The following is a 26862-nucleotide window of genomic DNA, read 5'->3' on the forward strand; positions in this document are numbered from 1 at the left end:
GAGGAGTCTAGGGACTCCGGGGGCCTGGATGGTGGTGGGGGTGCCTCCGGGGCTCCGGCAGTGGCTGCTTGGAAACATTTCAGAAACCTGACAAGCAGTGAGTGGACCCACAGCATATCACGCCCACTGCTCATCTCCTGCCCTCCGGGGGCGTCTTGGAGGGGCTTTGCCCTGATGTGCTGAATCTCCATCTGCATGCTGGGGACCAGAGCCCGGGCGCCTTAGGCTCGTGTGCCCCAACCCGGCCTAGAGCAGTGGGTCCGGAGGTGCCCCTGCCTCCCAGCTCTGTGCCCAGGTGCCTGCTCTGTGCCCAGGAGCCTGCCTTCGGGATGCTGACCGTGCCCCTGAGGACGCCCCTCACGCGGTTGCCAGCGGAGTACCATGTGGAGGCCGTGGGCATCTTCAAGCTGGTACGAGTCTGCACAGACCACCTTCCAAATCACAGCCCCAGCCCTGAGGCCAGACAGGAGACCCCCATGCTGCTCCCCTGGACCCTCCACCAGCCCAGGCCCTGAGCCCTTGGAGGAGGGACTTCTGGGAGGGACTTCTGGGAGGGACTTCTGGGAGGCAGTGTCTGTCCTCCTCTCTGGGGTGGGGTTTGGGGATGTTGCCAGTTGTCTCGGCAACATGGCTGCCTCCCAGCCTCTCTGGAGCTTCCAGAATAGAGCCTCGTCTGAAAGGGGAGGCAGAGAAGACCTAACGAGTGACCCACTCCTGTGGACAGAGCGGGGGATGGGGGTCGGGGAGCCCAGACAAGGCCCCTCATGCAGCCCTGGGCAGAGTCAGGGAAGGCTTCCTGGAGGAGGGGGCATTTGAGCTGGAGAGGAAGGTGGCAGCGGAGTCTCCAAGCCAGGGCGAATGGAGAGGTAGAGAGGAGAAAAGTTGCCATGGTCAGAACAGAGACTCAGGAGAGTAAGGCCAGAGGGGCAGGAGGCCTTGACCAACAAGCCCAGAGCTGAGGTTGGGCTCTCAGGGGCCCAAGGGAGCCACGGATGGTGCTTCCATGGGAGGATGTGGTTGGGTACGCATGCTAGAAAGTGCGCTCTGGGTCCTGGATAGAGCTGGAGGTGAGGGACCTGCTGGAGGCCAGGGTGTGGGGAGGGGCTGGGGCTGTAGAAGGTTCGTGAGCAGAATCTTGACTTTCCCCAAGCCCTGGTCACTTGGCCCAGGGTAAGCCAGGCTGGCTTCCCAGGTGGCACTAATGGTAAAGAACTCGCCTACCAATGCAGGAGATGTAAGAGATGGGGGTTCGATCTCTGGGTTGGGAAGATCCCTTAGAGGAGGGCATGGCAACCCACTTAAGTATTTTTGCCTGGAGAATCCCATGGACAGAGAAGTCTGGCGGGTTACAGCCCATAGGGTCACAGGAGTCAGACACCATTTAAGCAACTTAGCATGCACAAGCCTGTTACAGTTTTACTGTGGGGGAATTTTATATGGGCAGGGGGACTTGGGAAGGACATGTGAGGGATGCATATGAAGGGGTGGGGACCAGTGGGAACAGCCCTCTGAGAGGCCCAGGAGAATCTGCTTGTGGCCAGATCCTACGTTTCATGGGCGACCCCCAGCTGCACGGCGCCCGGGACCACGTCTTTGGGAGCTACATCGTGCAGAAGGGACTGGCAGTGCCTGAGCTGCGGGACGAGATCCTGGCACAACTGGCCAACCAGGTGTGGCGCAACCCCAGCTCCCACAACGCCGAGCGGGGCTGGCTCCTGCTGGCCGCCTGCCTCAGCGGCTTCGCACCGTCCCCGCGCCTGGACAAATACCTGCTCAAGTGAGTGGAGCTGGGGGGCCAGGGCCCAGGGCAGATGCCAGGCCAGGCAGGAGGGAGGCTCTGTGCCTGGAAGCTCAGGCTCGGGGGCTGGCCCAGGGCTTCACGTCAGAGGGCAGGGGTCAGACAAGACTGGATACAGGGCTTTCAGAACTCAGCGGTGACCGGACCAGGGTGTGGGGAATCTGGAAGAGAGGTGCTGACCTCTCATGTGGTGAGCAGTGAGTTGCAGCAGGGTCATTAGGCATGTAGATTCCAACAGTCTGTGTTCAAATCCCAGCTCAGCCACATGTAAGCTGTGTGACCTTGGGCAATTTAAATAACCTCTCTGAGTCTGTTTCCTCACCTGTAAAATGAGCATGGTTAGAGTACCTGCATCAGGCTGTGTGAGAATTAACCATGCAAACACGTGTGAGATGCCGAGAGGACAGGCTGGTGGTAAGCGCTGTGTAAGCATGGCCGTCGTCAGCATCCTGATCATGTTAAGGTGATGGTGATGTCCCCCTCCTTGGTGACGAGGTTGATTTGCATGGGAAAGAGCTCAAGCAGGCCCTCAGTGCGAAACCTAGCTCTGACTTTCCCGCCATGTGACCTGGGGCGACTCACTGCCTCTCTCTGAGCCTCTTTCCTGACCTGGGAATTGGGGATGGTAACAGGACCCACCAGTGGCTGTGGGCTGCAGAGCATGCAGAGCCTTCCCGAGCTCAGCACAGTAGGGGCAGCTCCCTGGGACTCTGCTGGGGGCAGGGCCACTACCTGCCTGCTGGGCTTCCCATGGGCATGGCTCTAGCTTCCCTGTGGTAGCCACAGGCCACCAGCAGCGGGGAGGGGCGGATGAGGAGTGCCCGCCCCTAGCGGGGAGCAGGCTGGTTGACCCTGGGTCAGCTGGAACCCTCACAGCCATCTGTGAACTCGGTGGCAGGCCCAGAGAGGACTGATGACCACCCGGGTGGCCTGGTAAAATGGAAGTCCCCGGAGGCCAGGTCTTTGCTCACACCTCCTGCAGGCCCCATCCTGGCAATGACATTTTGCTCTGTTGAGCTTAGTTGGGCTGCCTGGAACCTTTTTGGTGTCCTTGGACTCCTGCTGGCTTGAGGTACCCCTGGCTGGCCTGGATGCTTTCAACTTAGCCTGGAGCGCCAAGCTGCCCTAATCATTGGCAGCCCAACCTCAGATCTCTGGGCTGGCCTGGGCATCCATGACCAGTCTCAGGGTTCCCCCACGTCTGGCTAGCCTCGTCCTTGCTCCAATCCCTACCTGCCAGGTTTGTGTCCGATCATGGGCGCGGTGGCTTCCAGGCCGTGTGTCAGCATCGCCTCATGCAGGCCATGGTCTCTGGGGCTGCCCGCACCTTCCCTCCGACTCAGCTCGAGTGGACAGCCACCCAGGAGAAGGCTGGCATGGCACTGGACGTGGGCTGCTTCAACGGTGAGCGGCCCTCCCCTGCCTCCCATGGAGGGGCAGCAGAGCCCGGGGTCAGGAGAAGCTGGGTGGCCCTGCTGTGAGCAGCCTGGAGAGAGGGCAGGACCTGGACTGGGGCTGGGAGCAGGGCCGTGAGGATGTTCAGCCGGGGCCCATGATGAGAGCGGGGAGGCGGCAGGACGGGCCGCAGATGCTTGGAGCCAAGCCCCACCCCTGCTGCTGCCCAGGTGACCTGTTCTCCTGCCCAGTGCAGTCCTGGAGTACGGGGGAGGAGGTGGCCGGAGACATTCTGAGGCACAGGTTGGCTCCTGGCATGCCCCGCCCAGCACACCCCTGCACACCCGGGAAGGAGGAGGTGGGGGCGGGAGACCAGGTCCCCCAGTCCCGGAGTGTCTGCTCCAGTCACGTGTCTGGCTCCATCCAGGGTCTCCCCGGGCGGTACCTCTTGGCGCCGTCCCTCATTCCCATCCCTCCACGTGCTATCACCAGGGGGCTGGTCGACGGCTGGCGAGGCTGGACGGTGGCCATGAAGAATGGGGTCCAGTGGGCAGAGCTGGCTGGCCACGACTACGTGCTAGACCTGGTGTCGGACCTCGAGCTACTCAGGGAGTTCCCTCGACGGAAAGCCTACTTCCTTGTGGGTGCGGAGGGGCCCCCGGCCTGCAGGGGAGGCCTCAGGTAGAGGTGGTCTCTCCCAGCCCGAGGCCCCCCTCCTGCATGCTGGTGGCTGTGAGCTGAATTTGAACTTCGAGGTCTGCAGGAAGGGGGCCTACCTTCAAAGGGAGAACTCCGGGGTACAGAGGAGGGTCTGCCAGGGGGCTCAGCTGCTGTGTTCCCCATCCCCCAGGGTGTTTGGGAACAGCTGGGACTCGGATGATGACGCACCCACCAAGCCCCAGCCCCAGGGGCTCGTGCCTGTAGTGGCCGACTCGGATGGGTACTGCAGCCACAATGAGAACGGTACAAATGGGGAGCCTGAGCCTCAGAGAGGGACAGTGACCCTCCAAGATCCACCAACAGTGGCCACTGTCTCTGGTGGGGAGGGAGCCTGGGGGCGAGAGGAGTGATCAGCAGGAGGAAAGAATTTGACTTTCCCCCAACCCAACCAGACTCGGACAGCCTTGGAGAGCCTGCTGTGCCCCACAAGGGGCTGGACTGCTACCTGGATAGCCTCTTCGACCCCGTGCTGTCCTGCGGGGATGCGGTAGGGACTCAGCGGGCCTTTGAAGGCCAGAGCAGGGCGCGTGCACAGGAGCCTCTTGCAGCCGGGCCCTGGGGTGGCTGGAGGGGGGCCCCTGGGAGGAGGTGGGGGCGGTGTCAGGTGCCCGTTGCCTTGGAGCCTGGGGAGTGTGGCATTGGGGCAGTCACTTGAGCCATCTGCTCCCCAGGACCTGGAGAAGCCAACAGCCATTGCCTACCGCATGAAAGGGGGAGGCCAGCCAGGTGGAGATGGCAGCAGCAGCACTGAAGGCCCCCCCAGGAGACCCCCAGAGCCAAAGCCAAGTCAGTGCCTCCTCCAGCTCGGGTTCAGGGTTGGGCTCAGCGGGGCCCCGTGATTCTCAGGGCAGCTTCAGCCCTAGAACAGAGGCAGCCTCAGGCTTGCGGGGTGAGCTGACGGGGTGGGCAGGGTAGGGAATTCCCACCCCTACCTCCCTCATCTCTGGATCTCTGCCCCCTGACCCGGTCACCCCAGTTCCAGGCCTGGACGCCTCCACATTGGCCCTGCAGCAAGCCTTCATCCACAAGCAGGCAGTACTGCTGGTGAGTGCCCGGGGACTGGGGTGTCCTGCCAGGGGGCCCAAGCCTGGGCCTACCCGCTCACCCCAACTCTCTGCAGGCCCGGGAGATGACCCTGCAGGCCATGGCACTCCAGCAGCAGCCCCTGAGTCCCACCCCGAGACCCTTCCCCCCAGAGGTGAGCCTGGCCCCCCATGAGTGCTGTGTTGCCCCAGGGCATCGCTGCACCTCACTGAACCAGGAGCCCCCTCCGCCTCTCTTGGGCCAACGTGGGGTTCCTGAGAGCAGACTGACATGACCCAGGAAGCCCTCCTCACACTCTGCTCTCCACAGAAACCCTTAGCGTCAGAGGCCCGGCTGAAGTTCTTAGGCACTGGACTCCCAGCCAAGCCCGTGCTCCTGCGGTTTGCTCCGAAGCCCGCAGCCCCCGCCCCTCTGGCCAAGGCCCCGAGGACGCCCACCAAGCCCGTGGCTGCCCCCATTCTGCCCCAGGGCTGGGCTTCTCCAGAAAGCAGTAAGTATCCTGTTGCAGGAGGGGTTTCCCAAGATGGGACAGGAGGGTGGACTCACCTACCCCCTATACCATGCCCCGCCACAGCCTCACCCTGCCTGGAGCCGGTCCGGTCTTCGACCCTCAACTCGGAGCACTTCCCGCAACCCACGCAGCAGATCAAGGACATCGTCAGGCAGCACCAGCAGCTGCCCCGGGGGGGCCGGCCCGAGGCCCTCAGGTCAGCCCACCCATCCAGCCCTCCGGCCCTCTTGCGTGACTGCCTCCCCCTGTGCCTGTCTGCTGGGCTCACAGCACCCTGCCCAGCAGCCTTTAGGGAGTGTCTGTTCACCCAGGTGGTCCAGATGAGACCCCTCCAAGGGCAGAGGGAGGCCAGGACTGCTCTCTAGGGGTTGTGTGTGACCCCATGCCTGTCTCTGGTCCTCTTGGGGTTATCGTGTACAGTGATGGGGGGAAAGGAAGTTCCTGGGTGGGACTGTGTGGCTGTGAAGAGAAGGCTCAGCGTCCCGCTCCCCAGGAAGGACGGCGGGAGGGTGTTCGTAAAGCGGCCTGATCCCCATGAGGAGGCCCTGACGATCCTGAGGGGGCAGATGAGCCCCCCAGTGGCAGCACCCGGCACCCAGGTGAGGGGCTGGGGCTGGTGGGGCCCAGGTGGAACAGAAGACACAGGGGGGCCTCTGGGGGAGCCTCTGTGTACTGTGGTGGGCCATCTTTGTGGGGACAGGTCCCCAGAGAGGCCGTGGCCTTGGTGAAGCCAGTGACCAGCACACAGCGGCCATCCGTGGGGCCCGCTCCAGGTGAGGGCCAGGAGGGAGGGAGGGGCCGGAGGGCAGGTGTCTGAGTGCAGGAGTTAGTCGGTGTGAGCACAGGTGAGTCTTGGTCTGCATGACGGTGGCCTGTGTGTCCGTGTCCCTGGGCCTGTGTGGACGTACTATGTGGACGTTTGTGCAATTGTATCAGCATTTGCATGGCACTGATTTCAGGCCAGGCCCACTCTAAATCCTCACTCAGACTCTTCAACACAGTACTGTCTGTGCACATAGATGTTACAGATGAGAAGACAGACACAGAGAGGTTAGGTGACTCACTCAAGATCACACAGCTCTTAAGTGTCAGACCAGGGACAGAATCCCAGGCCTCCTGACATCACTGCTGGAGTGCTAACCTCTGCACCTCCTGCCTTATGGCAGCCACAGTGATCGTAACAGATCAGTCAGTTCCCATCCACCCGCCAATGACTTTTCAGCGGCCCCTGGGATGAACCCCAGGCTCCTCACTGTGACTCACCCCAGCCTCACCTCCTCCTGCTCCCTGCCCCGGGGCTCTCTGCTCCTCACTGTTTCTGGGCCCATCAGAATTCAGTCCTGCCGCAGGGCCTTCATCCTTGCTGTTCCCCCTGCTGAGAATGCTCTTCGCAGAAGATCCTTGCATGCCTGGCCCCTTTTCATCACGAAGTCTCAAACCTCACCTCCTCAGAGAGGTCTGCCTGACCGCCAAGACCACAGGCCCCTCACAGACCAGCCCCCAGATTTTCCCAGGTCGCCATTTGATTTCTGCCCCAGCTCCCAGCACCGAGAGCTCTGTCCTTTCTGAACTGTCTGTTTCACCCACCTTACCAGGGCCTCCTCCGGGCAGCACCTGGTCCCCGCTGCTCCGGGTATCCCCAGCCCCTAACGCCACCCCCACCACATTAGGACTGTAGAGCTGGGTCTCTGTGTGTGGGAGGATGGCAGGGCTGAGAGAGTGTGCCCACGTGCCCACATGATCAGGTGTGTCTACCCATGAGGCAGGAGGAGGCCCCTCTGCTCCAACCTCGCCCTCCCTGGGCCCTGCCTCCCCAGCGCTGCCCTCGCGATCGCTGGAGCCTCCTGAGGATCCCGTGCAGACACGGCTGCACCGCCTCCCGAACCCCGACTTCTATGGCTACCGGGACACCCCCTGGCAGATCTTCCTGCGCAAAGAGGTGCTGGGGCCCTACCAGGGCTGGAGGGGGCGCAGGGCCTGATGGGCCGGGGGTCACAGCGCAGCTGGTGAGGAGCACGGGGCCTCATGGTAGCCCCACACCGCAGGTGTTCTACCCCAAGGATGACCACAGCCACCCCGTGCAGCTGGACCTCCTGTTCCGCCAGGTGAGGGCCTGTCCTGCCTCCCGGCCTCGAGTGGCAGCAGGGCAGCAGGCGTGTGGATCAGCTGTCTGCCAAGCCTCCTGCGCGGGTTTGGGGTCCTCGCCCGCAGTGAGGACAGGGAGCTGGTCTGCTGCGCCCCCTGCCGTGGACGGGCTTGGGGAGCCCACATCCCATATAAGCAGATTCACGGCTGGTCTGAGCTCGTGGGCCCCAGGGTCCACCCCAAGATCCCCTGTGTGGATCAGGAGACTAGGGCCTGGGGAGGGTGGAGATGAGAAGGGTGAGGGTCCTCAGAAATGGGGTCTGATTTACAAGGTGCCCTCACTGCGTGGAAAGCGCCCCATCCCCAGTCGTCCTGACACAGTCCAGCCTGAGCTTCAGGTTTGGGGAGCCCTGCAGCCGCCCGCCTCACGCCCCTCCCACAGGTCCTGCACGACACTCTCTCTGAGGCCTGCCTGCGCATCTCTGCGGAGGAGCGGCTCCAGATGAAAGCCCTGTTTGGTACTGCGGGGTGTGGGGAGAGAGGGGCAGCCTGCTGGAGCCCCTGCCACCCTCTCTGCGCTGCTCCTAGCCTCTCCCCAGGGCCCAGTGGCAGGTCTGGGTTGGGCTATACTGGCCCGACTGCGGTCCCCACTGTCCTGTCTGTGGATATCAGTTTCCCCATAAGGATGCTGGGAATGCAGTGGTCTGACACCTCCTTGCTGAGGGTCAGCCTCCCCTCCATGCACTGTGGGTCAGCAGGGGAGGGGGCCCCGGTCCTGACCCGACCCGTGTCCCTCAGCCCAGAACCAGCTGGACACGCAGCGGCCCTTGGTGACAGAGAGCGTGAAGCGGGCCGTGGTCAGCACTGCCCGGGACAGCTGGGAGGTCTACTTCGCCCGCCTGTTTCCTGCCACGGTAGGAGCCCCCTGCCCACCCCCTGCCCACTCTCTGCCGCCCAGGGTCTCTAGGAATGAGACTGGAAGACCCTCACGTGCCCCTTGTCCCCTCCCCAGGGCAGTGTGGGCACCGGGGTGCAGATGCTGGCTGTGTCCCACAAGGGCATCAAGCTCCTGCGTGTGGTCAAGGGCAGCCACGAGGCAAGTGGGCAGCTGCGGGTCCTGCGCACCTACAGGTGAGCGGCAGGCGCGGGGGAGGGTTGACACAGGGCATGGGCGGGGCATGGGTTGGCAGGATTAGGGGCATGGGCTGACACCAGTGCTTCCTCCACGGACCGACTCGCTCGATGGCTGGCGGCTGAGTACAGTCAGCTCTCTGTGTTCACAGGCTTCACATCTGCAGATTCAACCAATGGTGGATGGGAAATACTCAGAAAAAAAAATTCCACAAAATTCCAAAATGCAAAACAAATTTTTCACTCATTGGCAACTATTCCCATAACATCTATCTTGCTTTTATAACTACCTGTACAGCATTTAGGGAGAAGGCAATGGCACCCCACTCCAGTACTCTTGCCTGGAAAATCCCATGGACGGAGGAGCCTGGTAGGCTGCAGTCCATGGGGTCGATAAGAGTCGGACACGACTGAGCGACTTGACTTTCACTTTTCACTTTCATGCATCGGAGGAGGAAATGGCAACCCACTCCAGTGTTCTTGCCTGGGGAATCCCAGGGACGGCGGGGCCTGGTGGGCTGCCGTCTATGGGGTCGCACAGAGTTGGACACAACTGAAGCGACTTAGCAGCAGCAGCAGTACAGCATTTACATTGAATTCCCTGATAGCTCAGTTGGTAAAGAATCCACCTGCAATGCAGGAAACCCTGGTTTGATTTCTGGGTTGGGGAGATCCCCTGGAGAAGGGATAGGCTACCCACTCCAGTATTCTTGGACTTCCCTTGTGGCTCAGCTGGTAAAGAATCCACCTGCAGTGTGAGAGACCTGGGTTTGATCCCTGAGTTGGGAAGATCCCCTGAGTATTCCGACCTGGAGAATTCCATGGACTGTATAGTCCATGGGGTCACAAAGAGTAGGAGACAACTGAGCGACTTTCACTTCACTTCACTTCAAGTGTTAAGAGTAATCTAGAGATGATTTAAAGTAGAAAGGATGTGCATAGGTTATATGCCAATACCAGGTCATCTTATGAGAGGGACTTGAGCACCCATGGATTTGGTTGCCCTCCAAGGGCCCTGGAGCCAGTCCCCCACAGATACCGAGGGATGACTGTACCTACCATGTGCCTGGCTCTATGCCAAACCCTTTAATCAAGGAAACAGGCTCAGAGAACGATGTTGCTTGTCTTGGGTCACCCAGCCAGGCAGTGGTGAGCTGGGAGCCAGTACCCCATCCTCAGCTTGGACACCCCTGAAGTCCCAGCCCAAAGCCTACTGAGGGCAGGGCTACCGCATGTGAACAGCCAACTGCAGATGCTTGAGTGTGAAACCTTCCTGCATCCTCCGACCCCTCCCTCCCAGCAGCCCATGGTCCTTTATGCCACAGCACAGGGAGTCTCAGGCATCAGTGAGGTGCAGGCTCCTTCCTTCCAGAGTCTGAGCATTCGCTTAGTGAAGGAGACAGATCTGTGGGCAAAATCTGGGGGGGGTGGATCAAGAGGCAGAAAAATAAATAAAAGACAAAGCGTGGGGGTGCTGGGAGGTTGTGGGTTCACAGAGTGATGGGCAGGGCGCTGGAGTCACGGGCAGGGGGGGAGGGGCCAGAGGTGCAGACAGTGGTGGGGGGTGTCCCTCTGGCCGTGGTGTCCTGCTTCATGCCACCTCCCCCTCCTCCAGCTTTGCGGACATCCTCTTTGTGACCATTCCCTCCCAGAACATGCTGGAGTTCAACTTGACCAGTGAGAAGGTTATTCTCTTCTCAGCCCGAGCTCACCAGGTCAAGACCCTGGTGGATGACTTCATCCTGGAGCTGAAGAAGGTCAGGGCCCTCCTGCAGATGCCCGCAGCAGGCTGAGGGCCCGAATGTACCAGCCACGCCCGCCTGGGAGGGGTGGATACACCTGTGTGTCTGCGACTGTGTCTGCAGGCTCTTGTTCGAGCTGTGCTTTCCAACCTGGGGCCTGTGCCCCTGCTGCCGGCCTCTCCAGGGTGCTTCACTTAGGCCTCTGGGCTCTGCAGCAGCCTTGTTCCTCCCCTCCTGCAGGGGCTGCACTGCCCATCACTGACCGCCTGGTGACCACATCCAGCCCCATGCTTCTTCCAGACCGGGCAGTCCCCAGGCCTGGCACCTGGCCTCAGCGCTGAGGCTCTGGGAGGGGTAGGGATGGGTCAGGCCTGTGGCCGTGCTCTCACAGCCTGTGTGCAGGGCAGGGGAGTGGGCCCTGGCCTCTGGGAGGAGGGCATGGGCCCACAGCCTTCACCCGGCCCCTGACTGACGCAGGACTCGGACTACGTGGTCGCTGTGAGGAACTTCCTGCCTGAGGACCCTGCACTACTGGCCTTCCACAAGGGTGACATCATCCACCTGCAGCCCCTGGAGCCGCCTCGACTGGGTCAGCACCGGGCGGGACGGGGTGTGAGTGCGGGGGCGGCGGGGCAGGGGCCTCCCTGGCGGGTGCTGACGTGGGCCTGGCCCGCAGGCTACAGCGCAGGCTGTGTGGTCGGCAAGAAGGTGGTGTACCTGGAGGAGCTGCGGTGCCGGGGCCCTGACTTTGGTGGGTACCCTGGGGCCCCCGTTCAGCTGCCTGAGCTGCCAGACCTGGAAACCCCAAACAGAGCAGATGCGCTATGCGGGTCCTGTGGTCCCCAAGGGTCTCGCCGGGCTGTAGCTGCTAAGATGGCCATGCAGCCCAGCCCCTGTCCACACATCAGGCTGACGGGTCTCCGTGGACATTAGTGCCTCTGTGTTGTGGCCCAAAGGTCCACAGGCGCTGTGTTCTCTCTGCAGACCCCCACTCCAGCCCACCGCTGAGGGGCTGCCTCCCCTTCCCTGAGCCTGTGTCCTTCTGTTCGCCTCCACAACTGGCCCCATGGCATACCTCCCTCACAGACTCTGTACCCCCCTGTTCCCCAGGTGACACCCTCTCACTGCTCAGACCCTTTCTGCCCCTAGGCTGGAGGTTTGGGACCATCCACGGGCGCGTGGGCCGCTTCCCTTCTGACCTGGTGCAGCCCGCAGCTGCCCCTGATTTCCTACAGCTGCCTGCCGAGCCAGGCCGGGGCCGCGCTGCCGCTGTGGCCGCCGCTGTGGCCTCCACTGCCGCTGCACAGGAGGTGGGCCGCAGGAGGGAGGTGAGAACCCGGGGCTGGTCAGAGGAGCAGACACAGCAGTGGGGTTGGCCTGACTGTGGAGGTGGAGGGGAGCGGGGTCAGCCAAGGGCAGGCCATCCTGGGACCAGGCAGCCTGGTAGGGCCAGCCAGACCTATGACCTGAGGGATGTGAGCCACCAGATGTGACCAGAGGTGGCTGGAGGTGTGTCCAGTCAGGTAAGGTGGGTGGGGTCAGTGGAAGAGTAAGTGACCAGGCCAGTGGGGCAGGACCAGCCTGGGGCAGCCAGATGGTGAATCCACCTTCAACGGGGCAGGGCCTGGTGAGTGGGGCAAGTTGGATCCTGTGGTGGCATGGAGCTCGCTAGGGTGGAGGGAGATAAAGGGGTGAGGGATAAGGTCAGCTAGACCAGGCCATCAGGGAGGCAGTGGGGCCACATGGGGCAAGGGGTGGCCCATGGGGTTGGGGGGCAGGCGGAGAGGGTTTGTGCACAATCAGCCTGGGCTGGCATTGGGCGCGCTCTGACTAGCGGGAGTAGCCGATGGCCCTCTTGCAGGGCCCCCCACTCAGAGCTGGCTCCATGGACCATGGGGAGGACGGCCTGGCTCTTCCACCGTACACAATGCTCGAGTTTGCCCAGAAGTACTTCCGAGACCCTCAGAGGAGACCCCAGTGAGTGGTGGCCCGCCCTGAGGAGGGTCCTTCTCAGGTGGGGCTTTTCCCAGCCACCCAAGCAGGAGGCCTCAGGTCTGGGAGGGAAGGAGAAACCCTGGGAGGGGGCTTGTCTGCAGCCTCTGCCTCAGGGGCCTTGCTGCCAGGTGGGCTGACACTGGGTCCGGCACACTTCATGTGGGAGAGGCTGTCTCGGAGGCAAGACTGATCAGTAGCATCCACTTCCCCTTTCAGGGATGGCCTCAGGCTGAAATCCAAGGAGGGTCGGGAGTCCAGAACCTTGGAGGACATGCTTTGCTTTACGAAGGTGCCCAGCCCCAGGTCCCTCTGAAATGGCCATACAAAAGTGCATCCCAGGCCCATGGACCAAACAGCCTTGCCTGAAGGCCTGGGTTCCTCCGAAAGGAAGCGTCTCATCTTCTCACGGTTCCACCCACCGCCTTCTGTGGTGTGGACTCTTCTGTTGTTAAGATAGGACCCTCCCCCTCCCCTTCCCGCCCCTCCCTCTCTCCTCCCCTCTCTTTTCCTCCCGTCATGACCCAATTCCTCTCCCTACAGACCCCGCTCCAGGACTCCCTCATTGAGTTCAGCGACAGCAGCCTCAACAAGATGGCCACAGACATGTTTCTAGGTGTGGGGGTGGGACAGCAGCCAGGGCCCCGGGCCAGGAGGGACGCCGCACTGTGACCCTTGGTGACCACCACCCCTTCCCTCAGATGTGGGAGGAGAGGAGGAGCCCCCTTCCCCCTACCGGCCCTGGCCATAGCCTCTGGGGGAGGGGTCCAACCCGGGGTGGGCAGGCAGCTGGGAGGCCGGTGGCTGAGTGGGACAGTGTTTCTTCCAGCTGTGATGCGATTCATGGGGGATGCCCCACTGAAGGGCCAGAGTGAACTGGACGTGCTGTGCACCCTCCTGAAGGTCAGTCCAGCCCCTACAGGAGCTCCCTTGCCTGCCCTGTGGCTCAGGTTCCCCATCTGTCAGCCAGGGCTGCAGCCTTTGGGGTGGGAACTGTGTGGCCCAACGAGGAGTGCATCCCGCTGGTGGGGAGGGTTCTGGGGAAGGGACGCCAGGCCTGTTTTCAGGAGCCCACTGTGTTCCTGTGGGCATGTGACCTGTGACCTGGCCCGCCCTCCCACAGCTGTGCAGGGACCATGAGGTCATGCGGGACGAGTGTTACTGCCAGGTCGTGAAGCAGATCACAGACAACACGAGCACCAAGCAGTGAGTGTCCTCCCCTCCCCACCTTTTCCTGCTCCGGAGGGGCCAGGTCAGCCTCCCATCTCCCAGCCTGTGCCGTCTCGACTCTCTCCCTGCCTCATCCTCTTCCTCACGCCAGAGACAGAGCACATATGTTTGAAATTGCTTGGTTTGGGACAAGCCCTTTTTGGTCTCTGAGCTTCAGTCTCCTCATCTGTCAAATGCACTGATAATGGGTGAGTCCAGGTTCTTGGTTGCAAGTGACAGAAACCCAGTTCAGTCAGGTTTAAGCAAAAGAAGGCTCAGGTAACTGAAAAGTCTAACAGAGGACTTTAGGCATAGCTGGATCTAGGTGTCATCAGGAAGCAGTCTTTCTCTGTACCCTGGACCTGCTTTTCTATGTGTCGATATTACTCCCAAACAATATATCTCATAGACTGGCAAGATGATAGCTCTGAGGGGACATTCCCCAGCTCAGCAATCCCAGGCAAAGCAAGACTGATTCAATATTTGCAGCAAAAATTCCCAAATCCAGCCTTATTGGCCTGTCTTGGTCCCATGGGTATCCTTGAGCCAACCACAGAGCTCTGATTGGCTAGACCTGGGTCATGTGCCTATTCCCAGACCAATCACCATAGCCAGAGGGAGGATGAACTCTAATTGGCCAAGCCTGGCTCCCATTTTTTTTTTTTTATTGTTATTCAGTCTCCAAGTCATGTCTGACTCTTTGCAACCCCATGGACTGCAGCACGCCAGGCTTCCCTGTCCTTCACCATCTCCCAGGGTTTGCCCAAGTTCATGTCCATTGACATGAACCAGTCACTTTAACCAGAGGCTTCAGGGTTCTAACTGGCCAGTCCTGGCTCTCATGGGTGCATATGTGCACGCTCAAGTCACATCAGTCGTGTCTGACTCTTTGGGACCCCATGGACTGTAGCCCGCCAGGCTCCTCTGTCCATGGGATTCTCCAGGCAAGAATACTGGAGTGGGTTGCCATGCCCTCCTCCAGGGGATCTTCCGACCCAGGGATTGAACCCATGACTCATGTCTACTGTGCTGGCAGGAGGGTTCTTTATCACTAGAGCCGCCTGGGAAGTCCCCTGGCTCTCATACCCACAGGGACCTGGGGAGGGGTGAGTGGCTTCCCAAAGGAAGCCCAAGTGCTGCACCTGGACACCAGAGGTTCCCACAAGTGAAACCCCGGAGCCAGGGCAGCACAAAGGTAAGCGTCCATGTCTCGCCCATGACTAGCACATGGCGGGGCCCAAAGCCTGTGCTGCTCTTGTTAGCACTGGGCCACCCTCCTGTCCACCTGCTCGCATCCCCCAGGAATTTCAGAACCACTCAGCGCGTCCTCCTGCCCCTCCCACCCAGTCTTACTTGCCACCAGCTCTGCACAGGGTCCCTGGCCCCTCTTCAGGGACCGTCGCCCCCCACCCCAGGAAGACTTGTTCTTTGTGCACAATGGGTATGTCAGGGGCTTCACTGCCTCCCTTCCCTCCCACCCGCCCTGCCACTCAGAATTCCCAACAGAACGCACCTTTGGTCTGACTCTGCCTACCGGCCCTGCTCTCACTGGGCAGGGGCGGGGGCATCCTCAGGAGAAGAGCCTGGCGGGCAGGGAGACTCCTGGGGTGGCTGCAGAGCAGTGGCCACTGCGATGGAGCCCGTGTGTGCTCACAGGGACAGCTGCCAGCGAGGCTGGAGGCTGCTGTACATCGTGGCCGCCTACCACAGCTGCTCTGAGGCCCTCCAGCCGCACCTCACCCACTTCCTCCAAGACGTGAGCCGGACCCCAGGCCTGCCCTTCCAGGGTGAGGGGCAAGCGAGTGGGGACCCAGGGCCAGGGGCTTGTCTGCACCATACGAGGACTGGCTGGGCAGCCAGCAGGAGGGCCTAGCCCTTCTTGCCCGGGCAGTGGTTATTAATATCAATCCTGTCCCCAAATGTTGGCAGAGGTCCCACAGAGGCTGATGCCATGGGTTGTCTGATAGGACGGGGAGGATGGCATATCAGGGATGGCTTCCTGGAGGAAGTGTTGCTCTGTATAGTGAGCACAGAGGAGAGATTTCTAGATGAACTGAGTAGCAGGCATAAAGACCGGAGATGATGTGTGGCATGTGGGAGAGGAGGAGGTGGCGGCATGGCCCTTTCTCTGGTCTTTGGGAATCAACAAGGGTCTTGAGAGGGCGCCAAGGCTGGTGGCAGGGTCTTGGCCTTTTCACCACGGAATTTAGAGGAAAGGGGCTGCTCCTCAGCCTCACCCAAAGTCTAGCTTCCAGAGGAACCCCTGGGTCCCCCTAGGAGAGAGGTCAGGGCACCTGTGGTTACCATGGCAGCCATGGAGGAGATATGAGACCTCACCCTCTCTGCCTCTGAAGCCTCCTCTTTGAGTCAATCAACAAACACCCCTGCATCAGCTCCAGGGAAGGGGGTTGAATATGCCCCCAAACTCTTGACTTGGCCCCTCCCCAGAGCGGGGCGAGGGCACCACTTAACCAGAGAAATGGAGAAGCAGACAATGCGGTCTCTTGCATAGGGACTCTGGACACAGCCGCCAGGGACAAGCCCCCGGCACCAGCTGTCTCCCGGGGCTCATGGATCCGAGGCGTGCGGGCCTCTGATAGGATGTGGGTTCAAATCCAGTGCTTGTACTCTGGCTCTTAACCTTGGGTCAGTCACTGCCCTCTGAATGGTCTCTGCGGCCACTGGAGGGAGAGCAGCCCCCACCAAGGGGGCTTGGGACTGGGGCCAGAGCTCTTCTGCTGGGCCTGCCCCGGCCCCCCTGACCCTGGTCTCTGCAGGGATTGCCAAGGCCTGTGAGCAGAACCTGAAGAAGACGCTGCGCTTCGGCGGCCGCCTGGAGCTCCCGGGCAGCATGGAGCTGCGGGCCATGTTGGTGAGTGTAGGCGGTGCTCAGGGAGGGGGATGGCCAACCCAGAGACCCCTGTCCTGGCCCGGGCACACCTGCAGAGGGGACCAGGGCTGGGTAAGACCCTGGTGAGATCCCACCCTCTCCTCTCTCTGCACCCTCCCCCAGGCTGGCCGCAGTTCCAAGAGGCAGCTCTTTCTTCTCCCCGGGGGCCTGGAGCGCCATCTTAAGATCAAGACATGCACTGTGAGTGAAGGGGTGTCTGGGGGGTGGGACCCCAAGGGTGCAGAGCCACACCCTACCTCCCCCATGAGGCAGGACTTAGCTCTCTGTTGCAGCCCAAGCCCGAGCCTAGGGGAGGTGGGTGGCCTTCAGCTCAGAGTCAGGCTGCAAATGAGAGATGGGCAGACTCGGGACCCACAACTCCAGAAGCTGCGTCCTTCCCTGTGCGGGGCTGACCCAGGGCCTGGGGAGCCTAGCCTCTGCAGGGGGGCCAGGGAGGGCTCAGGGCAGAGGTCACCTGGCTGGTCCAGCCTCTCACTTCCCCCATCCACAGGTGGCCCTGGACGTAGTGGAAGAGCTTTGTGCTGAGATGGCTCTGACCCGCCCCGAGGCCTTTGACGAGTACGTCATCTTTGTTGTCACCAACCGAGGTGAGCGGCCAGAGGACGAGGCAAGCTGGGCCCATGCCCCCCCATCCCGACTGTGAGGCCCCGATTAGATGCCGCTTCCTCCAGGAAGCCCCCCGTCCGGGTGCAGGAGCCTCTGCACCGAGAGCCCCCAGCCCCGCATCTGACCCCTGCCACCCCACTTCGATCTGTATGAGCTCATCTGGTCTGTCAGGTCGTGAGATGGCAGAAGACAGGGCTCCCCCATGCCTCCATCTGCCTCCCGGAGTGCTCAGTAGGCCCTGCTCTCTGGGAGGGCAGGACTTAACAGAATGTGGCTCCTGTAACCCACACGTGCAAGTACTTTTTCCTGCCTCCTCTGTCCTCACAGCGGCTGAGAGGAGCCCCACCCTCGGCCTCACCTGGCCCTTCTCCATGAGGCCAAACCCTTTCCCCCTGCAGCCCACCTGCTCTAGGCCATGGCTGAGCTTCTGCCACCGGCCGGTCAGTCCCACCCAACTCCAGCTGGCTCTCGGGCTACTGAGCTCTGAACCACATGTCCTCAGCCCTGCCTGAGTCCAGCACGACCTGGGGGGCGGAGAAGGCAGTAACAAAATAATCTTAGTAAGGGAGTTCACGGAGCAGAGGCGACAGCTGACAGCACTTAATCCTATCAACTATCCCACCAGGACCCCATGAAATGAAATGTGTTGTCCTTCCCATTTACAGATGGGAAAACCAAGGCCCAGGGAGCCTGTGTTAGTCTCTTGTTGCTGCCATAACAAATCACTTGGTGACTTCAAACAGCACACATGTATGATCATATGGTTCTGAAAGTTGGAATGTCCCCAGGGCCGAGTCCTTCTGAGGCTCTAGGAGTCTGTTTCTCGCCTTTTCCAGCTTCTAGAGGCACCCAAGTCCCTTGGCTCATGGCCCTCCTCCATCTTCAAAGCCCACAGCGTAGCCTCTTCCAGTCTCTTTCTGTGACCCTCCTGCCTCCTTCTCATAGGCCCCTCGAGACTATGCTGGGTCCACTTGGGTCCCTGTGATTATCTCCCCTCTCAAGACCCTTAATCACACTCCACGTCTCCTCTCCATGAAGGTGTGTGTTCACGGCAGGTGGGGATTATGACGGGAGCATTTTGAGGTCAGGCTGTTTCTCAGCCTGCCACGGAGCCCAAGGGACTTGCCCAAGGTCAGAGCTGGGACTTTATCATCATGCCACATCCCTATTTTCAGTAAAAATTTTTCAAAGGTGTGGGACAGGGAGCAGAAATGTCACTTCGGGAAATAAAAACTTACAGCCGAGACCCACTCAGTGCCAGACCCACATCCTCCCCTCACCCCCAGGAGCCCAGCAGGGGTGTCCCCATGGGAGTCCTACAGAAAGGTGCCCACAGGACCTGAGGCCTGTTGTGCTTCTCTGGGTGTAGCCTCCTCTTAGAGAGGGGAGAGAGGCTGGGTGTTCTCTGAGCAGCATCTGGGTGGGGCACCTCCCTAGGCCCAGGTGAGCTGAGCTTTGAGCGTTATTCCCACCTAGGGGCACAACTTCCACAAATCAGGGCCCCCTGTCCTGTTCACCAAGGAAGCTGTGCCCCAGAGCGGGGAGGGGGCTCGCCACATCTGCCCCCACTCCCCACAGGCCAGCACGTGTGTCCGCTCAGCCGACGCGCCTACATCCTGGATGTGGCCTCAGAGATGGCGCAGGTGGACGGCGGCTACGCACTGTGGTTCCGGCGTGTGCTCTGGGACCAGCCGCTCAAGTTCGACAACGAGCTCTACGTGACCATGCACTACAACCAGGTCCGCGCGTGTGGCCGCTCTGAGGCTCCGGAGTCTCTGGGCTCCCCCGGGCTTGGCATCCGAGGTCTTCGTGATTCCAGCCCCGAGGCTTCTGGTCCCCATGTGGGCATGTTGTCACCCTCACTTCCTAATTCTCAGGCCTCTGTCAGCCAGGCCAGCCTGCTCTTCCTGTGTTGCTGCTGGTCTGGGCCCCTCCAGCCAGGCTGCCCAGATGACACGTTTTCAGGCCGTTCTGACCTCTTTCCTCCTGCTCTCCTCCAGCGCTGAGCACCTCGCCTGTCCTGTGCTCAGTAGCATTGTTTTTTGTTTTTTAATATTTATTTATTTGACTATGTTGGGCCTTAGTTTCAGCCTGCAGGCTTAGTTCTCAAGAGGCATGTGGGATCTTAACTCTCCGATCAGGGATCGAATCCGTGTCCCCTGACTTGGAAGGCAGATTCTTAAACACTAGACCAGCAGGGAAGTCCCCCTCTCTGAGGCTTTGCCAGCCCTTTTCACATTGGGGCGCTGTCACTCCCCTCTTGGACTAGGTCATCTCAGTCAGGGCAGTGGTCCTGACAAAGTCGGGGTCTCCCTCGTATGCAGACCCTCACAGACGCGCTGGGTAGAGACAGCGTGCTTCTCAGAAGTTGGGGGCCTGAAGCTGCGGCCATTCTGTGTCCAAGGCCCGTCACTGGGCTCTTGTGCCTGTGGGTCAGCCAGCAGCACCCCTGGGACTTGTGGAAACACGACCCCTGGGTCCTGCACTCTGCAGAGCAGGGGCCAGCGCTTCCCCAGTTCCTCTGGCTTCCAAGCCACGGCCCTCCCCGCTCACCATCCAGGTGCTTCTGTCACTGCTCCCTGAAGCCCAGGAGAGTGACTGCCCCCCTCCCCAGAAGCATGACCCTGGCACAGCTTAGCATCTGTGTCTGGACTTCCCTGGTTGCGTGCCTGGCCTCCTGCAGCCCCTCGTCTACATTCTTCCTGCCCCTGTAGGTGCTGCCTGACTACCTGAAGGGCCTTTTCAGCAGCGTGCCGGCTGGCCGGCCCAGCGAACAGCAGCTGCAGCAGGTGTCCAAGCTGGCCGCACTGCAGCACCGGGCCAAGGACCACTTCTACCTGCCCAGCGCGTGAGTGCCCTCCCGCCCCTGCCCCACCCCTGAGCTGCCCACCCCCCCCTCAGTCCAGACCGTCCAGCTAGGACCCTGCCTCCCAGCAGGACAGGTCACTTCCAACTGGTATTAATAGCTCAGAGCAAACAAGTGATAAAATGCATTCAGAACACATACACTGTGGCCAGGAAGTACACACGGCGCTGCAGAGAGCGTTGGCCACAGGAATGTCCACTGTGATGGCGTTGACAATCTCCAATAGCAGAGGATTCATTAAATTGTGGGGTGTCAGGTGGCCTTTAAACTGATGTTCTGGAAGTGATGGGACCTCGGTCGTCCTCACACTCTCCTTCTTCCTCTTGAAACTTGGGCCCCAAAGAGCTGCTGTGTCTGTGGGTCGTATCTATTGATATATTTACACTATTCGAAATGAAAACAGAAACAATTTAAAATACTGATTTATTAATGAAAAACAAGGACACTACATATTAATGTTAAGATAAATGTGGACGTATAAATAAGTCACGAAAACACAAGTGTATTTTCCCAAGAGTTCCAGTGAGAGGAGCTGCACTGGTTTACCCTTTGCAAATCTGTACCATCTGGCTTAATAGCAGACAGCTGGATACCCGTCCCTGCTTCTCGGTCAGTCTGTTGTGACCGCACAGGTCATGTGGCCTCTGCACCTGCACTTGTGAGAGAACGAGGGGGAGGCAGATGACCGCTCAGATTGTTACGGAAGCGACTTTGCCCTCCCAGCCCCTCGACCACACTTTGAGAACCCCTGCTGTGAATAACTGTAAGAAAGGCAGTGTGTGGACAGGGTATGTCCTGCTGTAAGGGTGCAGCACTTACACCCTTCTGATGCTATGAAGGGAGGGAAAGTGGAGGAGGCACATACAGGTGTCACCAGGCCCGGATGGAGACAGCTGTGGCGCCCTTACTCTCTGTGTGGCATCTGCACGCATCGCACTGGCAGATGCCCCAAACTGCACTCTAATGTCCACTCTTGCAGATGAGGAAACTCAGCCCCAGAGAGGGGATATGGCTTCCCCAGAGTGGGGCAACCAGGATTCAGACCTGGGATGGGTCTGGAGGCCAGGCTCTTACCCAGCAGTGCAGAGAAGGAAAGATGTAGTCTGGAGAGTCTTTTAGGGGTTCCCCTGACATCCCTCCCTTCCCCAGTGTGCAGCCCAGACTGGTACTTGTTGGCATTTTTCAGATGTCCGGAGGCCAGGGCTGCCTTAGGGCTGCCAGCATATGGTCTGGGGAGGCCTAGACAGGTGGGAATTGAGGGTCCTGGGGGTCATCTGGAGCCCACTGCTCTGCTCTGCTGACCACTGCTGGGGGTTGCTTTGCTGTCGTGATGTTTCCCCCACCCTGTGCTTCCTTCTTACCCCTCTGGCCTCGGCTACTCCCCAGGGGGCGGGGACTACAAAGGACGAACCTATGTGGGGTCACTGTATGACCCTGGATGAGCTGGTGAACTCCTCAGAGCCTGCGTTCCCTTGTCAGCGAGCAAGGAGCCCAGTGGTATTGCCCAGCGGTTACTGAGGGCATGCTGTGTGCCCAGCCCCACTTGTACCACCGCCCGTCCCCACCCTGTCGTCCGCTTTCCCCCAGCGTTCAGCCATCAGGAGGTTTGGTGGAACCCCTGATGGTCAGCCGGCTTTTCCCTGCCCGCCAGGCGGGAGGCCCAGGGGTACATCCCAGCCCAGCTGTACCGCACCGAGGCCAGCTCAACGTGGCTCCGCCTGCTTGGCCAGCACCGGCAGCAGATGCAGGCACTCAGCCCCCACCAGGCCCGCGCCCAGTTTCTGGGTGAGAAGGAGCTGGGCTGGGGAGGGAGTCGTGGGGGCCTGGCTGAGGAGGGTAGGGTGCTGAGGAGGCCTTTTCCTTTGTACAGAAGCATCTTTGGTGTCAGGTTTCTAAAGGCCTTCCAAGGCCCCACCTAGGCTGGGGGGCCTAGCGGGGATGGAGGAAGGTCCAGGGTGGGTGGCAGCACTGGCAGGAGGAGCACCGGGCTGGGGGCTCCTGTGCCGGATGGGCTGTGAGGGGAGGGGTGGGCTTATGCACTGATGAGCCCTTGTCGCCTGACCACCACCCCCAGGCCTCCTCAGTGCCTCGCCCATGTTCGGCTCCTCCTTCTTCCTGGTCCAGAGCTGCAGCACCTCGGCTGTGCCAGCCCCCTGCATCCTCGCTGTCAACCAGAATGGCCTCAACTTCCTCAGCACTGAGACCCACGTGAGTGGCTCAGCCTGGCCCCGCCCCACCCCTCCCTCCAGGGACGTCCAGCTCCACTGCTCACACCTGTGTGACCTTGGGCGAGGCTCTGCCCGCTTCTTCCTCGCCTGGGACGATGACGCAGGCTGTTGTCCAGGAGAAACAGGTGAAGCACGCCGGCCTGCAGAGCCTGTGTGGCTCTGCCAGAGCCTCAGCCAAGAAACCGTTTCTGTGGGTCTGGAGGCCAGATGACCAAGATCAAGGTGCCGCCAGAGTCGGCTTCCTCTGAGGCCTCCCTCCTTGCTTGTAGATGGCCATCCTGGCTGAGCCCTCATACGGCCCTTTCTCTGGGGTCCATGAATCCCAAGGTCCTCTTCTCATAAGGACCCGTGGGATGGGAGCCCACCCTAGCCTGACTCCCCTCTTCAAAGACCTGTCTCCAGGTTCTGAAGGGGTGGGTCAGGATTTGGGGACACAATGTAGTCCAGAACAAAAGGGACCTGCTGCCCCCATTCTTAGTTCTTCCTCGGGAAGTGAACCTTGACATGAGGGCTCCAGGGCAAGTGGCTTGTGTGGAAACAATGGAGCGAGGAAGAGAGACCAGGAGGAGGTCACAGCCAGGGGGACACAGCCGGGGTGGGGCCTGTGAGCATCCAGGTTCCCACTGTGGGCACGGGGACTCAGTCCAGCGGGGAGCACCAGACTCAGAGGACACCCCGTTCTGTGGACGGGAAAGCTGGGGTGTCTGTCTGCTGTGTCCATCTATCACAAGGGGCTGCTGGCTCTCATCGCTCTGGCTTCTTTTGGGGCGAGCTGTGGAAGCTCTGCGTTAGCTCCTGGGGCCAGAAAAAATGCTCCCAGCCAGAGGGGTGGGTGTGAAGAGGCAGGAAGGTCAGGGCACACTGGCATTACCTGGAGCTCCAGCATTTAGAGTGGTGCCTGGCACGCTGCACACATGTGCATCATTGTTGAAGCAATGTCACAGGTGAGAAGCTGAGGTCCAGAGAGGTAAAGCTGCTTGCTCCAGGTTACACAGCCGGTCACTGGGGGATGAGTGCTCGAACTGGGATGTCTTGCCCCCTGCGTATCTGCCCTTTAGGGCAGGGGTACCGGTAGGTGAGACTGTCCCACCCCCAAGCCTGTCTGCTCCCCATCCCCCCCAGGAGCTGATGGTGAAGTTCCCCCTGAAGGAGATCCAGTCGACGCGGACCCAGCGGCCCACAGCTGGCTCTAGCTGCCCCTATGTGGAGGTCGCACTTGGGGATGTCACTGCCCAGCACACTGTGCAGCTGCAGCTGGAGCAGGTGGGCCCCCTGGGGAGTTGCCCAGCTGCCCCCGCCCCCCACTCCCGAATTCTGCACACAAGGCTCTCCTCGGCCTGACAAAGTTCTGGGGAGTGTCCGGCCCAGCACAGGGGACAGAGCTAAGCCCACACTACACAGATCTGCAGGTCTCGAGGTGATCTTGGAGAGGTATCTTGATGGTGGGATCCTAGAAACGAGGGCCCAGGTTGTTTGCAGAAGAATGAGGTATTCAATGGGAAACTGGGGAGGTCCTAAGGGTCCTTGAATATAAAGCTAAGAGCCTGGGGCCTCCTCCAGAGGGCACTTGGGAGCCATAGAAGTTTGCTAGGAGGGCAGGGACATGGGCAGTTTACCTGGGCTAAAGCTTGGAGGCTGGACTGTGGGGCTGGGGCTTGACAGATGGAGAGGGGGGTTTCCCTGTCCTGAGCCTTCTCCATTTGCAGCACGCATGGGTGTTCCTCAAAAGCCAGGTCCTCTAGGTCAGCCAGGTCCACGTCTTACAGCCCCCGGGGCAGGGCCAGACCAGAGTTCTCACCTACTGGAGAGGGGGCTGAGGTCCAGAGAAGGGGCTGAATGGGGCTGGGCCCACCTGTCTGTCCTTGCCAGCCCACTGCACCCCTCAAGACGTGGGCCCAGAACTCCCCCACCCCAAGGCAGGGCCTACATTAGTCGGGCTGCTTTCCAGGGCACGAGACAGGGGCTCCCACTACTCTAGCCCTGTTCCTGAGGGTCAAGGCCAGAGCACGGCCCCTCACCATGCTCCTTGGGGAGCCTGTGACGAGATCAGTCTGCTTCCCACCGCCCCCCAGTCCTGTTCCCGCTGAGGTCACACTGATCCTGGCCTCACCTGGATTCAGCCTGTTTCCTGGACTCCCCCAGAGACCCCACCTCTTCGGACCTGCCCGTCTGTTGCTTCCTGCGCCCCTTCTGGAGCCCACTCCCCTGGACGACCTCTAACTAGTGCAAGGCCAGGCCCTCCCCCCAGGGGAGGCTTCCACAGCTGCTCTGCGAGACAGTCTCCTATTTCTCTCCCTCAGTGTCACCCTTGGAGGCCAGTAGGCCTCTGCCCTCACCTCCAACCCTCGCAGGCCCTTGGGCCCGAACCCAGCAGTCCTTCTTGTCCCTGCCCCCTCCTCTTTTTACCTCTGTGACCTCAGCTCCCCCGCCAGCCCCCCCCCTTGTCCCCTCCCTGCCCCAGAACACTCTCCTGTTGCACTTGCTGTCCCCTCTGCCTGGGACACACTCCCCACTGCATCACAGGGCTTCTTCTCTCCCTTTATTCCAGTTTCAGCACAAACATCACCTCCTTCTAGAAGCCTCCCCTGATCCTCCTGATAATTCAGTCTCTGCCTCAGTAGGTCTTATATGGCTTGGAAGTCACTATTGGTTCTCAGGTTGTCCATCTCCCCATTAGAACGTGAGCCCTAAGAGGGCAGGGCTGTGTCCACATGATGTCCATAGCACAGTGCCCAGTGTGTAGTGGATGCTTAGGAAGTAGCTGAATGGAGGAGGAGGAGGAAGAGGCAGCCTTTCTGGCTTCTCCACTTGGTTGCAGCACCCCTTTCCCCCCACCCATGGGATCCCTGAGGCTGGGGCCCAGTTCATTCTAGGCTGTGGGTACCAGGTGGTAACTGTGGCAGCTCATTTATTGACAGGGCTAATAGTTTTTAAATGTGAAGGATTTACATGTCTTGAAGTCTCATGTCATCCTCGCCACAGCCCTGTGAGGCAGGCCCTGGGAAACCGAGACCCCAGGGACAAGGCCGCTGAGGGTGACGGAGGTATGGTAACTGGCCCAGGTTACATGCAGCAGAGCTGGTGAATGTGTGGGTCTCCACCTGGCTCACCCCTTCCCGCCTGCAGCGCAGAATTCCTTTCCAGCTGCCAGAGCTTCTCCTGGGGCCCTGAGGAGGTGGGGACGAGGGTGGGGCCCCAGTCGCGGGAGAGTCTGGCCTCCACCTCTCTCCCAGCCATGTCTCTCCCTGGGAGAGCTGGGCAGTGTGGACTCATGTCTCTCCTGCAGGGCCTGGAGCTGTGTCGGGTGGTGGCTGTGCATGTGGAGAACCTGCTCAGTGCCCGCGAGAAGAGGCTCACGCTGCCCCCCAGCGAGATCACACTACTCTGACCCAGCCCCCAGGCCCCTGCTGGCAGGAGGCTGGCTGTATGGTGCCAGGGGAGCTACTGGGCCAGAACCTTCGGAGAGACCAAGAGGCAGTAGGGGGAGAAGTCCAAGTCCCCGGGAACCTGAGAAGACCAACTGAGAGTTGGGATGGAGTTACAGCATGTAAACCTGGGGTCAGATAGCAGGAGGAACTTCCAGGGACTGACCATTGGGCCCTCCTGCCACCTACCACTGTAGCCTTGCCCTGACCCCTGCTGTGGCATGTTAGCCCCACACCAGAAGCCTAGGCAAACTGAACCTGCTTTCACTTCTCCTGGGGTCTGATGTTCAAATCTGTTCCATCTCCCTGTCTAGCCCCTCATTTGTCCCCCCCCATCCCAGGTGCCCTCTGTACTGCTGCTGAACTCGGATTCATGGCTCTTGGTCATTTCAGTGCAAATAAAAGGTTCGTCTGGCAGCCTTTTCTCCATATAGTTGTTGTTCAGTCACTCAGTTGTGTTCAACTCTGCGACCCCATGGACTGCAGCATGCCAGGCTTCCCTGTCCATCGTCAACTCCCGGAGCTTGCTCAAACTCATGTCCATCGAGTCAGTGATACCATCCAGCCATCTCATCCTCTGTCATCCCCTTCACCTCCCGCCTTCAGTCTTTCCCAGCATCAGGGTCTTTTCCAGTGAGTCAGTTTTTCGCATCTGGTGGCCAAAAGATTAGAGTTTCAGCTTCAGCATCAGTCCTTCCAATGAATATTCAGGACTGCTTTCCTTTACGATTGACTGGTTGGATCTCCTTGCAGTCCAAGGGACTCTCAAGAGTCTTCTCCAACACCATAGTTCAAAAGCATCAATTCTTCAGTGCTCAGCTTCTTCCTAGTCCAACTCTTACATCTATACATGACTACTAGAAAAACCATACCTTTGACAAAGTAATGTCTCTGCTTTTTAATATGCTGTCTAGGTAGGGCTTCCCTTGTGGCTCAGCTGGTAAAGAATCCGCCTTCAATGCAGGAGACCTGGGTTCGATTCCTGAGTTGGGAAGATCCCCTGGAGAAGGGAAAGGTTACCTACTCCAGTATTCTGGCCTGGAGAATTCCATGGACTATAGAGTTCATGTGGTCACAAAGAGTTGGACACGACTGAGCGACTTTCACTTCACTTCACTTTCTAGGTTGGTCATAGCTTTTCTTCCAAGGAGCAAGCATCTTTTAATTTCATGGCTGCAGTCACCATTTGCAGTGATGTT

At 60.1% G+C, this 26862-nt stretch overlaps 1 protein-coding gene across 1 annotated transcript in view; it reads left to right on the forward strand.

Annotated features, from left to right (window-relative positions):
* The window catches only part of MYO15A (myosin XVA), a 47381-nt gene extending 20519 nt beyond the window's left edge, over nucleotides 1-26862 (forward strand). Inside the window, exons 28-65 of the mRNA XM_055580033.1 lie at nucleotides 315-410; nucleotides 1542-1777; nucleotides 3039-3202; nucleotides 3424-3496; nucleotides 3686-3874; nucleotides 4044-4192; nucleotides 4294-4400; nucleotides 4585-4699; nucleotides 4890-4957; nucleotides 5034-5111; nucleotides 5267-5447; nucleotides 5532-5664; nucleotides 5962-6067; nucleotides 6169-6241; nucleotides 7286-7407; nucleotides 7514-7573; nucleotides 7996-8071; nucleotides 8352-8467; nucleotides 8566-8684; nucleotides 10300-10441; nucleotides 10904-11015; nucleotides 11103-11177; nucleotides 11576-11754; nucleotides 12288-12403; nucleotides 12638-12710; nucleotides 12962-13034; nucleotides 13248-13321; nucleotides 13542-13624; nucleotides 15284-15414; nucleotides 16405-16499; nucleotides 16641-16718; nucleotides 17029-17125; nucleotides 18723-18883; nucleotides 19859-19992; nucleotides 21662-21795; nucleotides 22085-22218; nucleotides 23361-23501; nucleotides 25525-26862. Coding sequence (XP_055436008.1) covers nucleotides 315-410; nucleotides 1542-1777; nucleotides 3039-3202; nucleotides 3424-3496; nucleotides 3686-3874; nucleotides 4044-4192; nucleotides 4294-4400; nucleotides 4585-4699; nucleotides 4890-4957; nucleotides 5034-5111; nucleotides 5267-5447; nucleotides 5532-5664; nucleotides 5962-6067; nucleotides 6169-6241; nucleotides 7286-7407; nucleotides 7514-7573; nucleotides 7996-8071; nucleotides 8352-8467; nucleotides 8566-8684; nucleotides 10300-10441; nucleotides 10904-11015; nucleotides 11103-11177; nucleotides 11576-11754; nucleotides 12288-12403; nucleotides 12638-12710; nucleotides 12962-13034; nucleotides 13248-13321; nucleotides 13542-13624; nucleotides 15284-15414; nucleotides 16405-16499; nucleotides 16641-16718; nucleotides 17029-17125; nucleotides 18723-18883; nucleotides 19859-19992; nucleotides 21662-21795; nucleotides 22085-22218; nucleotides 23361-23501; nucleotides 25525-25626 — 4395 coding nt within the window. The 3' untranslated portion in view covers nucleotides 25627-26862. The remainder of the gene's footprint in view (nucleotides 1-314; nucleotides 411-1541; nucleotides 1778-3038; nucleotides 3203-3423; nucleotides 3497-3685; nucleotides 3875-4043; nucleotides 4193-4293; nucleotides 4401-4584; nucleotides 4700-4889; nucleotides 4958-5033; nucleotides 5112-5266; nucleotides 5448-5531; nucleotides 5665-5961; nucleotides 6068-6168; nucleotides 6242-7285; nucleotides 7408-7513; nucleotides 7574-7995; nucleotides 8072-8351; nucleotides 8468-8565; nucleotides 8685-10299; nucleotides 10442-10903; nucleotides 11016-11102; nucleotides 11178-11575; nucleotides 11755-12287; nucleotides 12404-12637; nucleotides 12711-12961; nucleotides 13035-13247; nucleotides 13322-13541; nucleotides 13625-15283; nucleotides 15415-16404; nucleotides 16500-16640; nucleotides 16719-17028; nucleotides 17126-18722; nucleotides 18884-19858; nucleotides 19993-21661; nucleotides 21796-22084; nucleotides 22219-23360; nucleotides 23502-25524) is intronic.

The sequence above is a fragment of the Bubalus kerabau genome, chromosome 4 (genome assembly GCF_029407905.1).
Source record: "Bubalus kerabau isolate K-KA32 ecotype Philippines breed swamp buffalo chromosome 4, PCC_UOA_SB_1v2, whole genome shotgun sequence".
NCBI classification, from domain to species: domain Eukaryota; kingdom Metazoa; phylum Chordata; class Mammalia; order Artiodactyla; family Bovidae; genus Bubalus; species Bubalus kerabau.